This window comes from Osmia lignaria, chromosome 6, assembly GCF_051020975.1.
Source record: "Osmia lignaria lignaria isolate PbOS001 chromosome 6, iyOsmLign1, whole genome shotgun sequence".
NCBI classification, from domain to species: domain Eukaryota; kingdom Metazoa; phylum Arthropoda; class Insecta; order Hymenoptera; family Megachilidae; genus Osmia; species Osmia lignaria.
This window is the reverse complement of record NC_135037.1, coordinates 8,770,583-8,786,127: the sequence shown is the minus strand read 5'-3', so window position 1 is coordinate 8,786,127 and position 15,545 is coordinate 8,770,583. Positions and strand designations below refer to the sequence as shown.

Genomic DNA, 15,545 nt, shown 5'->3' with positions numbered 1-15,545 from the left:
AGAATTTTATTTAACTTTAATTCAAAATTAAGTTGAATAAACTGCAATTGAAATTTATTTCTAACAGAACAATGGTTAAGTACCTAAATCCCCGATGGGGCTTTTGATAAAAAATTCAATAAAAAATTTTTTCATTGATTTTGTATTGATAAGTTATGGCTAAAATTGATCCCACGTCTTATGAAACATCCTGTATATTCGTTTTCATTTCGTCGAATCGCGACGACAGAAATAAAAAAGGAAAACCACCATTATCGTCGCGACAAGTCACGCACTGTTTCGGTTTTGGTATCTTCTAGTCGCATAAAAATAGTTAGGCACTAAAACAATAATACAATATACATATATATATATATATAAGTAAAGTCTGTCAGTCCTATACGAGAACTCGGCTATATGTTGATCACAAGTATCACGCATTTTCTCTTTCTTTACATTTGATTACGTGATTAAACGCAAGCTCGATGTTCTCGTAGTCGCCACCTTATATTTCCCTTACTTTTTCATCATTTTCTTTTTCCTCTTTGTATAAATAACGAAATTGGTTGAAGCAAGGAACTGTGTGGTACGTAGTGTTTCGTCGAGTCGTTAACGATAGATCAAACATGCTACGTTTAGGATTAAAATCACGTCCGCTTTTTTATTAATCTTCACTTTTTTTTATTCTTCGATCAGCTATCATACGTATCTCTCTCTCTCTCTCTCTCTCTCTATTCTTTCGAAGGACTTCGGTTAGTTTTGAAATAATTTTCTTAAAGAAACAATTTATTTAGATTTTGACATTAGCATGTTGATTGCCGAAGAGAAAGTAGACAGTTCTTGTAAGAGGTATTGATATTTTAATTAGTTAACACATTGATTGCTATGACACCTCAAATGCAATGTAACTGAGTAATTAGTAGAAGGAAAGAAAAGAAGAATTAGACAGCATTACTATTATAGTAATAATATTGATGTCGAGTGGAAAATAAAAATTTTCTAATCTTGAAATTTGGAAGCTTGAAATTTGAAATTTCAAAGTTTCAAGGCTTAAAATTGGAACGTTCGAAATCTAAAACTTTGAAACTCAAAAATTAACTATTCCTATTTCAAATAATTAAAATTTCAATGTCCAAACTTCCAATTCGCTACCTCGCGTTACTAATACAATAGTAATACCATTCAATCTAATATCTTTCTATTGTACATCTAATTAGCGATGCCAGTCACTAAATTGGTCCAGGAAAATGTAAATCCATGTCACTAAAATTCACCTCATAATTCCTTGAAACATACAAAATCGGGAACGATGTACTTCATATAAAATGTTAGTAAAAATTCTTGACAGAAGAAATGTTTCTTAGAAAGGAATGCTTTGAATATCTTTAGAGATGAGTTACGATTTTGGATTTTTCATCCGACAGCTTGTTAAGTCCTAGAATTGATGAATACGAATGAAGATACGGTTTTCTTTTATGGCAGTTCGCGTGATATGTGATTCTAAACAAGCTTCCAGGCAATCTTTACACCCACACAAATGTTTATTTCGTCTCGTTTTCCCCTTTTTAAACTCGTAGATGAAGTCCCAAGGGATATATTTTATTTTTGTTCGAAAGGGACGTTCCACGAATGTCCCTCGTTAAGGACGATGAGAGTACGTACAAAATCGAATTACGTTTCACACGCACACAATAAATAAGTTACATTAATCACAACGCAAGTTTTAACGAAAGGTACAAAATGCTAACGTGGAATACAAGATTGTTAATCTTTGATTTTGCAGCATGGAATGTGCTAACGGTCGTAATATCATTTCTTCTTGTTGTGTAAACGCTATAAATATTAAATTAATTTCATTATACCGATACGTAGTTCCGTAAAAGAAAAAAAATGACAGTTCGACGATAACAAAGACAATTATCATATCAGCTGATAGGTGCAGTCTTAAGATATAAAGATACAAATATAACATGCACTGAAATATACATTTAAAAAGAAAACTTCATTTATACGGTCGATTGGAAATAACTATCAAGTAATCAAAAGTTTGTCGAACAAACTCATTCTTGAAGTTTAAGTATACATGATTGCTTTTCTTTTTTCTATATTACATAATCAGAAAAGATTCATTTTAAATTCATCAAAATTGAGCGAATACTTATTGGATCGATAATAATAATGATAATAATGAAACGAAATCATTTAAAGAAATTATTTCAACAGAAATAATTTTCGATTTTAATATATATCAATATTATATATTCAGTTGTAACGAATAATCGTAGAATCTTCTTCGCAAAATAAAATGTATCATATTTTAATAATCTGTAATAAATATTTCTATTCATTTTCAAATTGAAGGCTGATACAGTTTCTTAATTTTTTTTTTCAAGGTATCAAATAACTATGATAATATATAAATTAATATTATAAATCCATATAAGTAACGCTTAATTCATAGAAACAATTGCACGTTATTGAAAATAACCATTTCTTTCTTCTTTTTGAATATAGATGACTAACGAATTGTTATGAAATATTATACATTGCAATGAGAATGGTAATGCATTAAATTATTAGTTGATATTTATAGAAACGGTTTGATCAAAAGTGTACTTAAATATCCTCGACTTTTATTGTTCATTCACCGACAGTGTCTCCATTCATAACAAAAAAAGCAAAGTAAAAAATTGAGAAAACAGTAAATTTCACAACCATTATCTCGGATTACAATGATTTCAACCGGATCGATTAAAAGTTAAGTTCATTCGTCGAAAGGCTAAAAAAAAAAGGATACAAAGAAAATTTCACTCGAAACTTTTACACATCAATGTACTGCAAATGAACACACATCGGTGTATCATGTTTAATCTTCCATTCTATAATGCAAACATCTAAGATATTTGAACAAATAAAAGCAAACGTTTTGTTAGATGTTAAGTCGAAAAACATACAGATACAATTCCACGGCGTCTGAAATACGTAAAATGGATACAAAACAATCTGTAAGATAAAAATGCACACAAAATGCAAAATAAGATTTTTTTAAAAATGCTGAAAAGAAGATTATGTAAATCCCTGTTTTAATCCCTTAGAGTGAAAAGCTTTATTATATGTTAAAGAATCTTGATATTTTTTTATAATTTATGCTTCTTTATCTAGTTTCCTTTATAAGTGGTTCAATTTATTCTTTTGTGAAATATTTCTGCTTCCTTTCTGCATACCTGTCTTTAATAATTTTTAAAATTAAAAGAATTCGAACAATATAAATAATCTGAACGACACAAAAGATTGTTTTTTATTTTCGAATAATGCCTACTTTTAAAAACTGAATACTGAATTTCAAACACTTCGATATTTTCAACCTGCTATGTACATAATTCTTCGCTAATATATTGTACAAATTTTATAACAAATTATGAAAAATTATATATTTTCCAATCACTCGGATCCACAATGTTTGTGAATATTTGCAGAGAGTAAAACCTAAGCATACATCTGTAAATATCACAAAGATTAAAATTAATGCCTATCCAAATAATATAAAATACATTCTTTATTCTTCTGTTTTAGATTCTCAAAACTGTTTATCAATTCATTCAAACTTAATACATCTATAAATCTTTCTCGTTATATGTACAAATTAAGTCAACTCTATTTTCTTCTTTTAGTTTCCACAATACTGATTATTACTACAGAATACTATCTTCCAATTATTGTATTAAGAGAATTAAATATTACCTACATCTCGTATATCCCCTTCTCTGTCAGATTAATAAAAATTATATTAGATACACTAATAACTTCATTCGCTAATGTTTTAATTTATAGATTACTGAATAAAGTTATCCTATCATCCTTAGTTAAAATGTTTCAATTTTTCACTACATCTTGCAATAATTTTTACCTTTTAAGTAGAGCTTGAGCGTCCCACGTTCCTCATAAAAATCCAGAAACAGTTTAATTTATTCAGAATATTAATTAAGATAATTAAGTAATTAAAGAGAACAATATCGTTCAATACCGTCCTCTGCTCGAGCACAAAGAATTTTCCAAATTCCATTCAAGAAAATAACGCATATCAAGATTCTTTAAACATAACGCGATTCGGCAAACGCTAAACTCGGTGGCTCAGCTCTCGTTTGATATCGGTTGACACTCGAGCGAATCGCACTCGGCGAGAGCTTCGCCACGACGAAGCGAAAATTCATCGGTCAAAAGACTTTCGTTTAACATGGCCGCGGAATCTATGCTGTCGAAATAACGATGTGGCCAGACAGAGCTTTGTCGAAATCGTCTGGTCGGCGAGCCGATGATGAATTCCACTTTTGTGGTGCCAGTCAACGATGACGTCTCCTGGTTTAACGAGTCCGGATACAAAGAGGAGTCGCTGTGTCGGAAGCTGCCGTTCGTTGAACACCAGGAACTCGGTGGTTCGGTGCAACTCTGGAAATCATCAATTTTCGTTAATATTTCTCACGAATCTTGCTGCTTGTATTCTGATGAAAATACAACAAACTCAGCTTCGAGACTTGTACGCAGCTTGTACGTGATTCCTCCGAGGCATAGTACACAAACCCCACAATGATCAGTGCTCGTATACCTTTCTCTGATACTTTTTTATGATAATGATTGTCGAATGTGCTACTAATTTGTGTAGGGTACGTTTTATTTGTTTGAGTTAATTCTAATTGCGAATCTTTGCAGTCACGGTCAATTACTTCTGACGTTAATTACGATAGAAAAAAAATCAATCAATAAAAATTATAACACGTTATTATTTTAAATTTTGGGCATCGTCTGAATTCCTGATGGTGTCTGGTGTAATTCCTAATAATGGCACTAATAGAATACCTAATTATAGGTAATTAAAAAATATTTTAAGTTGACCTTAAAATCTCCCAAAATCTTCCATTTAGAAAATTAATTATTACTGCTGTGTTATGACCCTTTCGATGCCAGCTAACTTTGGTACGAATAGCAAAGATAATTAAGGTGATCAAGTTAAGTGATTCATCCTGTATATCCGTTCAATAGAAGAAAACGACTGAACTTCTGATCGTCACTGCAAACATCAATTACACTCCGAGGGAGCGTATTAAAAAGAAAAATTCAAAGTGGCATTTAATTTGTATAATAGTATCACGTAGCACTGGACGTGAGATGGACAATGAACCGCAAGGCCAAGCAGGTAAGCGTGTGGTCGATTCATTTTCCTTAACATCAATCATTATAAGTGCGAATCCGAGCCACGTCATGGCTCTCGAGGCTATGTCCGCATACAAGCAACGCTAGCAAATAAGATCAAACTTCAGCAAATGAAAAAAGAGCAAACAAAACTAGAAGATTAATGGATATTCAAGAAAACAAAGTGATCTCCTCTAACACGAATGTGAAAATTAACATTATACCGGACGAAGTGCGCTTTTTAAACGGTACTCTTCGTTTCTCTGTTCATTGAATTCGCGACGACGATAACGACGCGTTTCAGGAATGGATAGTGAAGGAAACGGACGGATAAGTAAAAAAAGTATTCCCCTATGTTCGCTTTCTGACTAGATCATTCGTCGAATTTTGCGATTCATCTCAAAAAATGTTCAATTTCTTTCATTTATACTTTCACAAAATTCGACGTAACTCTGTGTACCATCCGCATGCATTCTTTGCAAATAAACTACTAAAATAATTGAACTGAGATCGACATTGTGCAGGAAAACAAAATTATTCATAGCATAGTATAAGAAGTAGTATTCAATCGTTTATCAGAAACCTAGAAAATACCCCTCTATATGATAAAATGCGTTAAAAATCGCGGACCAGTGATGTATCTACTCGTGTATTAAAAGAAAGAAACAAGGGAACATTTCCGTCAATTGAAATGGATATTACAGGGAGGCTCACTACGGGTGCGTGCGCATGCCAAACTCCAAGTGATAGAGAATATAAAAAAAGGGGAGGAACGACTACTGACGTGTGTACTACTGACGAGAAACAGGAAGATCAGGATAAAGAAAGAAAAATAAAATAAGAAACAGGCTCATAGCTCACCACATCCAGGAAGAAGCATCGAAGCAAATGATAATAAAAGAAGCATAACTTACGAGAAAAACCGGCGGCACGCGAGAAGGGGCCATTTTCTTTATTGGACCGCCGGGGACGGGCTCGAACGCACGCTCGCCTGCGCTCCAGATCAGACAGATTTTCGGTAGTGGATCGTCGGGCGATTGGTCGTATTTTTTAAGACAAGCGTCGGTCGAGAGGTCTCTGTGTGCGTCAGAGTTTTCAGTAACTCTGTATCAGAAATGATCGTGTCGTAGGGAAGAGTGTGTTAGATCGCGAACGATCTCAAGAAAATTAAATTTAAAAAAAAAAAAAAAAAAAATCCAGACACAGTTTACGCTACGATCGACAGTGTGTGTTATCCATCTCGGTAATAAAGCTACTGAAGATGGAAACAGGAACCGCACAAAGAGAACGACGAAAGATAGAGTGTGATTCAAAAAAGAACGATCGTGAACAGCGTGACACGGCGAATTACAAGTCGTACGCTTAGCTTAGCTGGATCGAAAAGTTGTACCCGGTGACGTTGGCGATGGTAGGAACGATGGTAGGCACTAGCAGGGGACAGTTCGATCGATCCGCGTACGTTTACGTGTCGAAACTGGAGGATATTAAAAAGAGGTCCTTGAGGCATGACTTCGTACGAGGGCGCGGTTAGAAGCAGCAGATATCCCTAAACAGCGACTAGTCGACCGTCCTGGTGAAGAGGATACGATGGACTCTCTACTAGATCTGGCCATTGGACAACGGTGACTTCAGCCAGTTTAGCCAGTATAGCTTTACGGATCGTACCTTGCCGTTCTCGGTATCAACGGACGTTGCCGCGCGGGCCAAGCTGTGGGAACGGCGTGCAGGAGCGGGCGGTCGTCGAGGAGGAGTCGTCCCCGGGGATGAGGACGTGCCGAGGTTGTTAGACTCCAGCGAGTCTCGGGCTCGGGACAGCGAGGAGGATTTATTTAAGGAGTCTCGGCTGGAATTGTTACGCGGCAGGGACCTGTTCAGGGACTCCCTGTTCGTCTCCTTGCTGTTTCCGTTCCCGTTGTTGTTCCCGTTACTGCTACCGTTGTTGTTGTTATTATTGTTGTTGCTGTTCTTCGTCAAGCTCTTGTTGCCGAGAGAGTCACGATTCGAGTCGCGTGCCTTCGACAGGGACTTTCCACCGTGACTGTCGCGACTAGAATCACGCGGAGGTCTCGTTAACGACTTCAATGATTCTTTGCTGTCGTTCCTTCCGTGGCTTGGCGGTCTGGGCGCCGTTGTTTTCGAACTGGCACCCAGCAAAGGTATGCGACTAGGACGCCGTCGGGGTGATGGTTTCACCTCGACCGCTTGATGATGATCGCGAGCCGATTCCGTGCTACTTCCAGGCTCGAGACCGCTTTGCTCGCATCTTGGCTGATCCGCGTCCACCTCCGGATCTCCTTCCGTTGGCGGCCGCTGCTGAAGTCTCTCTAACACGCGCACGCGTGCTCGAGTACCCTCCAGCTCGATGTTCCTTTCTTCGAGCTAAAAATACGCGTTGTATCATTTGCATCGTGTCCTTGACAATTATTCTTAAAAGGATCCTAAAATTTTAATGCATTACCTGGAAACGTAGATCGTCGTTCTCCTCGCGTGCCTTGTCTAATCGTTCCGACAGAGTTTCTGTGCTTTTTTCTACTTCATCTAACCTTTTCTGTAGGACCTGCAATTTACCAGTAGATCATTCGTAACAACTTTCGTTAATTTTTCAAGACGTCTGTAATTTATTTTAATCCTTCACTAATATATTCGATCAATTCATAGTTTTCGTATACATACTTGATTATGGACGGTAGTGGTGATCAAATGCCGCTGCAGTTCGAGAGGTGAGCGTTCCCGAAGAATGGCAGCGATCTTCTTCGAGTCGACGTCCTTGACGTTCGCCACCCTGGTCGGCGACACAAGGACGGAATCCAACGCTCCCAAACGTGCCCTCCTCTCGTTCACGCTCGCCTCGACGTCGATGTCCCTCAGCTCTTCGTTATGCGCGGTGACGTCGAGCAGGACGTTCTTCTCGATGGTCCTCGTGCGGAAACGGCTCTTGTGAGCCTTCGCGGACGTCGCGACCGACGCGAAAGCCGATGACTTACTCTTAATATTGCTAACACTGTTGTTCTTCGGCGAGGAAACAACGGGCGCGATTGGTTGCAGTCTTTGTGCGCCCGGCACGAGGATGTCCGAGGAAGTATCGTTCAGTCCAGCCCTCAGTCGATCCTCCAGACCAGTCTTCAACGCGGACAAAGCGGCTAACTCTGACTGCAGTTCCTGCGCCCTAGCCCGACTCGATATAGTTTCAGCCTCGAGTTCGGCCACCTTGTCCAGCAGTTGTTCCTTCTCCCTTCTGAGCGTTATCACCTGCGAATCTCTATCCTTCTCATCCTTGTTGATATCCTCCGTGGGCACCGTCGCCGTTCTATCGTCGTCCAGACAGGTGATTTTCCTCACCGCGTCCAAGATATCCGTGGAGCCAAGATCCTCGGTTGCCACGCTCTCTAATCGACCCTGAAGACACTCCACCTCCTCTCTAAGCCTAATTCCCTTGCGATGGATCACGTCCAGGAGATTCCATAACTCGTCCTCAGCCTCGTCCAGCACGGTCGGCCTCGGACTGTTCGGTCTAGGTGCTATGGCCGTCGAGGCGCTATCCTTGGACGACGTCTCGGTGCTGAAGCCGGAATCCTGAACAGTGGCGCTACAGTTGTTCTTCGTTCCGCCGCTGTGCGAATTGCTACGACTTCTGGGCAACGAGGACGACGAAGACTCGCCACCCTCTCGAGGAACTCTTCTCCGTACTTTACCCGGCTCCCATTCGTTGATCCTTCTGGATGAAGGACTGGACAGCGGCAACGGGATGTGGGAATTCTGAGCGCAGGAGGAGGACATCACGGACGCTCCCGCGGACGCCGTCGCGGCCATCTTGTGCCGGAGGTTTGGGAACGTCTCGATGACGAGGTCCCGAAACTCGAGAAGGGCGCCGACCTCATTCTGCAGCTCCTGCAGGGCCACCAACGACTTAGCCTGCTCGCTTATCAAGTAATGAAAAGGACCCGGCCGTATGGGCATGCAATCCATGCCACCGCCGCTGCTGCTGTTACCACCGCTGCCGCTACCACTCACGCTCCCGACCACCCCCTCCGTCGACCCTCCGCCGCTGCCACACTGTTACAATCAAACAAATTTCAAAATTAAATTTTCACATAATTTGTTTTTAATAAAACCGAGTTTAATCTCGGATAGTAGCTGGGGTCATTAAACCTTCAAAGGGCCAATTCTGTGGGGGGAAAAAAATGAAAAGGAAATTTTTTTCATAAAATTTTGCTTTCCAAAACTAAATTGCTACCCGAGTTTCTAATTTATTTCATTTCTGCAATCCGACTTTAATTTTTCAAATTATATATTTTTCAAACGGAATCACCTATTTCAAAACACCTGAATTACTGTAATATTATGTATAGTTTTCGAGCGATATATAGAAACAGTTATACGACTCCAACTACGAATGATCAAGGAATAGGAACTCGTTAAAATAGAAATATATGCCTCAATAACATCTCGTTACATGTTTTAAACATGTTAATTATACTTTTCATTACTGCAACAAGCAAATCAGCGAGTGAACGGGTATAAATGAACAGCATCTTATTGCAACAATAAGAAATCGTAAGGAAATTACTCTGTATAAATTCTCATTATCTGCTTATACATTGCTTCATATTGTATATACAAGATGTTGATGGAAACTGAAATAAACTATAACTTTTGCTTACGTGAAGATAAGAAGATCTGGCACAGAAATATTGGGTAATAAACTTCATTATTAAAATCGCTCTTCCGTGAGTATATTTATATAACTACGATATTCATTGCACCTTCTGTTAAATGAAATTATTAGGAAAATAAACAAACTGTTCTTTCTTATCAATTTTCACCAATAACAATTGCAGCTTTGTTAATCACATAATTATCTTCTCATATACATAAAATTTTCTTTTATAAATTATTCAATAATTCTTAATTAATTGTATAAATTACACTATCTTCCTTGGTGGATAATATAAAACTGCGTTCAAGGAATATCTTCATGTTAAGCAGCCTTTTCATATAACAGATCCCATCTTCATAGCAACTTTATCAAGAGTTTGAATTTTTCCCTTGAAACTTTAATAAAATAAAAAGAAATTGATGTGTTTGAAACACCTGGATAGTGTATCTCATTACAGAAGAGTCGTATCTTGTCAGAGGTTGTACAAGCAAAATGCATTTTACAATGCATTTGGCCTCCGGCGATCACTGTTTGAACGACGTGGTAACTTAAAGACAAGGCGAAAAATCGCGACAAAGTTGCATCTCGGAACATCACCCACGGCGGTGAAACGTCAACTTTCCAGAGTGAAAATTACACGTGCGAAGGTAGATGTTAATCGCTTACATGCTCGCGAAACGCAAAGCGCGTGACAGGTGTTGTCGCGTGCAGAACACTTTGTGTTCCCCTATTCCATACAGTGGGTGATCAAGTTATTATGAACACTTCGAAATCATCAGCCACTTGACATCTGATCAAGGGTAGAATTAAAAATACACTTTGATACATTTTTAATTACAAAGCACATACACTGATTAAATAAATAAAATAATTTTCTTTGCAATAAAATATCTCTCTTTAAAAGTATATTTGCTTTTGTCATTTTTAATTTTCTATTTCATGCCTATTATGTATTTTAAAGCAGATAAACGTTTCACGTTGGATAACTATAATTATTCTTAGTAATGAAAGGGTTAACTTCTGATGATGTTGAAAATATAAAATATGTCATTTTTCCATTTGTTTGTAATAATTTGATCACCCTCTGTATGTTGCATACCGACACTCTTCAACACAAGTCTTGCACACGAAATTACTTGGCAGTTTATTGCATTCGAAAGTGCAATTTCTTTCTCCTTACGGTTTAATCCCTTTCCTGCGGTTGTGCTCTTCTTATACAAGAAGAGGTAATTGTAGTATAATACGTTCCCTCCAGAACACGATTTCGACATGTACTTTCGTAACATATAGTGAGTCATCAAAATATTTATGCTCTTTTAATTTAGCCTCTAGGGGTGGATGCTGGATCATTCATGACCCAGTCTTAAATTTGTTTTATATCCAATTAAAATAGGAACACTTAAGTGACAATGTAATAATTAAAACATTTTATTTATTAATATTTTACAGGTGATAGATTATTTTTATTTATTATATCATCTTTTTAATAAATAGAAAGCAAGTAGTCAACCAAACAATAGAATACATATACACAATCCTAATGACTTTTTAATTGGATCGAATCCTTTGATAACTCCTTTTTATCCTCTTAATTAGACATCGCATAGAAATGGATAATATATAACAGAGTTAAGAAAAGTCACAGAAGAATCTCATATTTGTGAAATTCCACGATTCACAGCTGTTTCCACGATTTCTATACGAAACTTCATTAATTACGTTGCTTTTAATTTTTATAATATTTAACAGTAATTAGTCAATAGACTTATATTCTTCAATTCTTTGATTAGAAGATTAAATAATGGTTTTCGAGAAATATATAGTACAAATCCAAATCAAAGATCAATATTAATTGATATTAGTTTAATAAATTCATTTTCAAAATGAATCATATATTATTAATTAATATCCCATTAATTACAATTAGTCGCCAGAAATCTTAAACTTTAACAACTTCAAGTCATCCTCCATAACAATAATTAACCGTGAACAGTTAATTAGCTAAAATTTGTACATGCTCTCTATTGTTAGAATAAAAATGCACTCGAAATCTTTCTCGACAACTTGCCAGTCGTTTCTATTAATCACAGTTCACAATCTCCTCTATTTTTTTAATCCACGATATGCACACAGAAAAGTCAACTTTCACACCGCCACTGCCTTCTTGCAACATCCATATATCTTAGATAACAAATATGCATTCTTACCTAGTAAATCATGTTTTCAAAACATTCGAATCGGCGACACGAAGCAGCCACTGCCTCTGACACGTAATTACCGTGCGAAATAAAGCGTTCTCTCACTTATCTAGCGATCTGGAAACGAAGGAATGCGAATTTCATCGCTGACGAAAGAGAAGTCGAAATGGAAAGCGAAAGGTAGTTAACATGGTTAAGGGTTAAAGGTGAAGGACTCTTGTCTGGTCCACATTCGAAACAAGTAGCCAAAAAGAGGAAATTCATCCAATTTGTAGATATTTTATCTTTGAAAAATAAAAATTGCATCACATCTGAACTAGCTAATTGCAGAAAGATACCAAGCACCCCATTGACTTCTTTACAGAAATGACATATTGGGAATAATTATCCCTGTGCTAATAATTCAATTGCTAAAAAATTTATCAAATATCCAAATGGACAAATTGCAAAAAATTAAAAAATTTTATTTCTGGAATAACTGGTGGACTTATTATCAGGTCGTTGCACCTCAAAGTCTAACAGGATTTCATGACATAAAATTATTATAAAATACCACTTAAGATATATCAATTTAAAGCTTAAAATTTGATGAAAATAATCACATAAACATTTCATTAATATTTTTAATACAAGATGGCTGGTTTCTAATTTGAATCAATAGCGGATCGACCGCTTTATGACTCAGAATCGTCCATTAGGAAATATTTAATGTTCAATCGTTTATGTACAAAAGTAAATGGTAATTTCCGTTTACTTCAGTTTTTCTATCACGAATTTCACAGCATCCTGTGTAGTTTAGTATCTAGAAAATAGTCGTTTATTTCAGACTGCAGACTTGTGCAACGGTTTCAGCAAAGATTTGCTGCTGCAATTCAGGAAGTCGCTCAAGTCGGCGCGATATAAGTAATTGGTATGCTTCTGAGGGATCCGGAGAACACTGAAAAACGACGTGTCCGACTACGCACGATGAGAATAAAGTGACGAGAATCGGGTTATTGGGGCCTAATATCCGTCCGTTTCTCTTGAACCAAGCGTTTCCGTCACTAGATACAGCGTACAGTCTCTTTAAAATCTTCTCTTATTAATCATTATCATTTTACTCCAAAAAAATGTCCTTTTAAATAAATAAATAAAATAAAATAAACGTAAATATCAAAAATTCCTGTTAAAATTTGATTACCTCAAATGTTTTCCAAAAAGGAAGAAAGAAAGCTTAGAATTAACCACTAAACACGTTGTAAATATTCATATTTGGAGCTAATTTTTCAAAAAGAACTTTAGCCATAATTTGTGGAATTTTATTGACAAATTTAACCTCCAGATGGTGGATCTCTGAGACAGTGGCATAGACTTTATTCAATTTGATAAAATATAACAGACTGTACATGAAAATGTATTCGAAAAATTATTATCGATACGAATGATAAATTGGTAGTGGAAATTGCACACGGTATCGTGGGAGCTCTTATCGATCCCTGTAGCACGATTGAAATTGATGGTACCTTGTGGTTTCGGTCTGACTGATAACTTGAAAAGGTTGATAAACCTTGAAGTTTCGCATCAAGAAACTCAAAAATGCAACTTGTCTTGCTAGGTGCATAGATTTAATAAATAGTATCGATAGAGAAAATTTCGAAACAGGTTTCTGTTATCATTAAGGTTACGGGTATTCTGCACTTTATCATGTTCCCTGTGATAGTTAATGAATTGATTGAAAATGAACTAATTTATCAGTAGAAGGAAAATTATTTTCTTTTATATAACACACACTATATACTTCTATCTAAGGCAGATAAACATTAATTCTAAATCTTTTAATAGAAAAGCATTAATTACAATAAGAATTAATTTTAAAGTAAAACAAATGATTGAAAGGTAAGGATTGGTTAAAAAGAAGAACTGAATTTTATTTTCTCTAAAATTGAATTTCATTGAATCTCAAATAACTATGTAGTTTTTGAGTGTCTTAGAAAGTTATTTAAATTAGAACACCACACATTCCCTGTAGCTGGGATGAATAATATCAGTTGCAAAAGGTTAACATTAGAAATCTCGTTCGCGACGTTTCATGAAAAATTAATTGTTTAAAATTGAAACATGGAAAAAGTTAGAATAAATGGTCGCATTATCGTATGAATCAGAGAATAGTAGAAATCCCTTCCGTGTGATCTGCCGTTTGTAAATCAACCGGCAACAGGGAGTGCGTGCTAAGCGTTTCCGCTGGATGTTTCAAAATCTTAATGCACGGCACGACTAGTCAAGCGGTAAAGCAGGAAAGTAAGAGAAAACGGGGCTTTTGTGTCAAAGTGCCCCTTGTAATAATTCCCGTGGAACAACAGGTGAAAAAGATGCGGATGGAGCGATTCACTGTAAAAGTCACGGAGCCGTGCTCCTTTTTGATGACTATAGAAAACTCGCTGCATAATGATAAGACCTATTTTGCCATAAGTGTATTTCAATTTTTATTTAAGAAATAATTGAGGAAACTATATTGAAAATATAATATCAGAAATAAAGCTAATAAAATTTTAGTTAGAATAGAAATTAGAATATTGCTTAAAGTTAGAATTGAAATTAGAATATTGTTTAGAATTAGAATAGAAATTAGAATATTGTTAGACATATCCTAATTTCCAGAATAAATTATTATTATCCTAAAATGATATTACAAATTACAGAATCATTAACTTTCTTTGACGTTAGAAAACACACATTTCTAATACACCATTAGTCGATACCTTGTTTGGAAACAAACTTTTCTCCTATTTAAATTAATAAGAGTGAATCGTGTCCTGTCTAACCGATCATTAAGAAATTAACCTCCAAAAGGGTAAAATCCACGAAATAATTGTTCGATTGCACGTTAAATAAAGAAAAGGTCGAGAAACTTTCACTCGGGTGAAGCTTTATCTTAAAGTAAACATCGAAGGGCTATGATTAAACTATTACTGCATTACCACTCTGTAATTACTGTGTAATAAACACTCTGACTATTCATTAAGGGAACTGCTTGTACGATTGTTCCACGTTCACAACCAAGAATTATGATTACAAAAAAATCATTTGCTATAGTTCTTATAGTATAATTATAGTGTTAAATGTGTAATGCAGCATCTTGTACTTTTCTAAAATAAAAAAGAAATGTATACACTACAAATAACTGAAAATGTAATACTGGCTGATGAACAATTCTAAACTATAAATTGATCAATCCATTGTGTCTTTCAACGAAGAATCGGCTCTTTTGCATTAAGAAAATTATTAAAGCTATTAAGTAGTCTTTTTCCCCAAACTCCAAGCTTTAAATTCAATGCATTGAAATCTGTCAGTGATGGATGACTATAATCACCCCTAATAGCGAAAGAAATCAACCACCATCATGGATATCTCTAAAGCTCATCATTCGAAAGAACGATTCACACTTGGATTAAATAACAAATGAACAACGAGAACACGGAGAATCATTTGTAGATGGTGGAGAGAAACGATGGCCGGCAAGAACACGGAGCGTAACTCAAGGAACA

General features: G+C 36.2%; 1 protein-coding gene across 5 annotated transcripts in view; it reads right to left on the bottom strand.

The window, feature by feature from the left end:
* Positions 1 to 417: 417 nt before the first annotated feature.
* The window catches only part of jvl (javelin-like), a 68,890-nt gene continuing 53,762 nt past the window's right edge, over positions 418 to 15,545 (bottom strand). For all 5 annotated transcript variants that reach the window (XM_034331904.2, XM_034331906.2, XM_034331905.2 and 2 more), the window contains 4 exons: positions 7,840 to 9,219; positions 7,625 to 7,723; positions 6,832 to 7,545; positions 418 to 4,425 (listed from right to left, as the gene is read on the bottom strand). In XM_034331904.2, the coding sequence (XP_034187795.1) occupies positions 4,111 to 4,425; positions 6,832 to 7,545; positions 7,625 to 7,723; positions 7,840 to 9,219 (2,508 nt within the window). In that variant the 3' untranslated portion in view covers positions 418 to 4,110. The remainder of the gene's footprint in view (positions 4,426 to 6,831; positions 7,546 to 7,624; positions 7,724 to 7,839; positions 9,220 to 15,545) is intronic.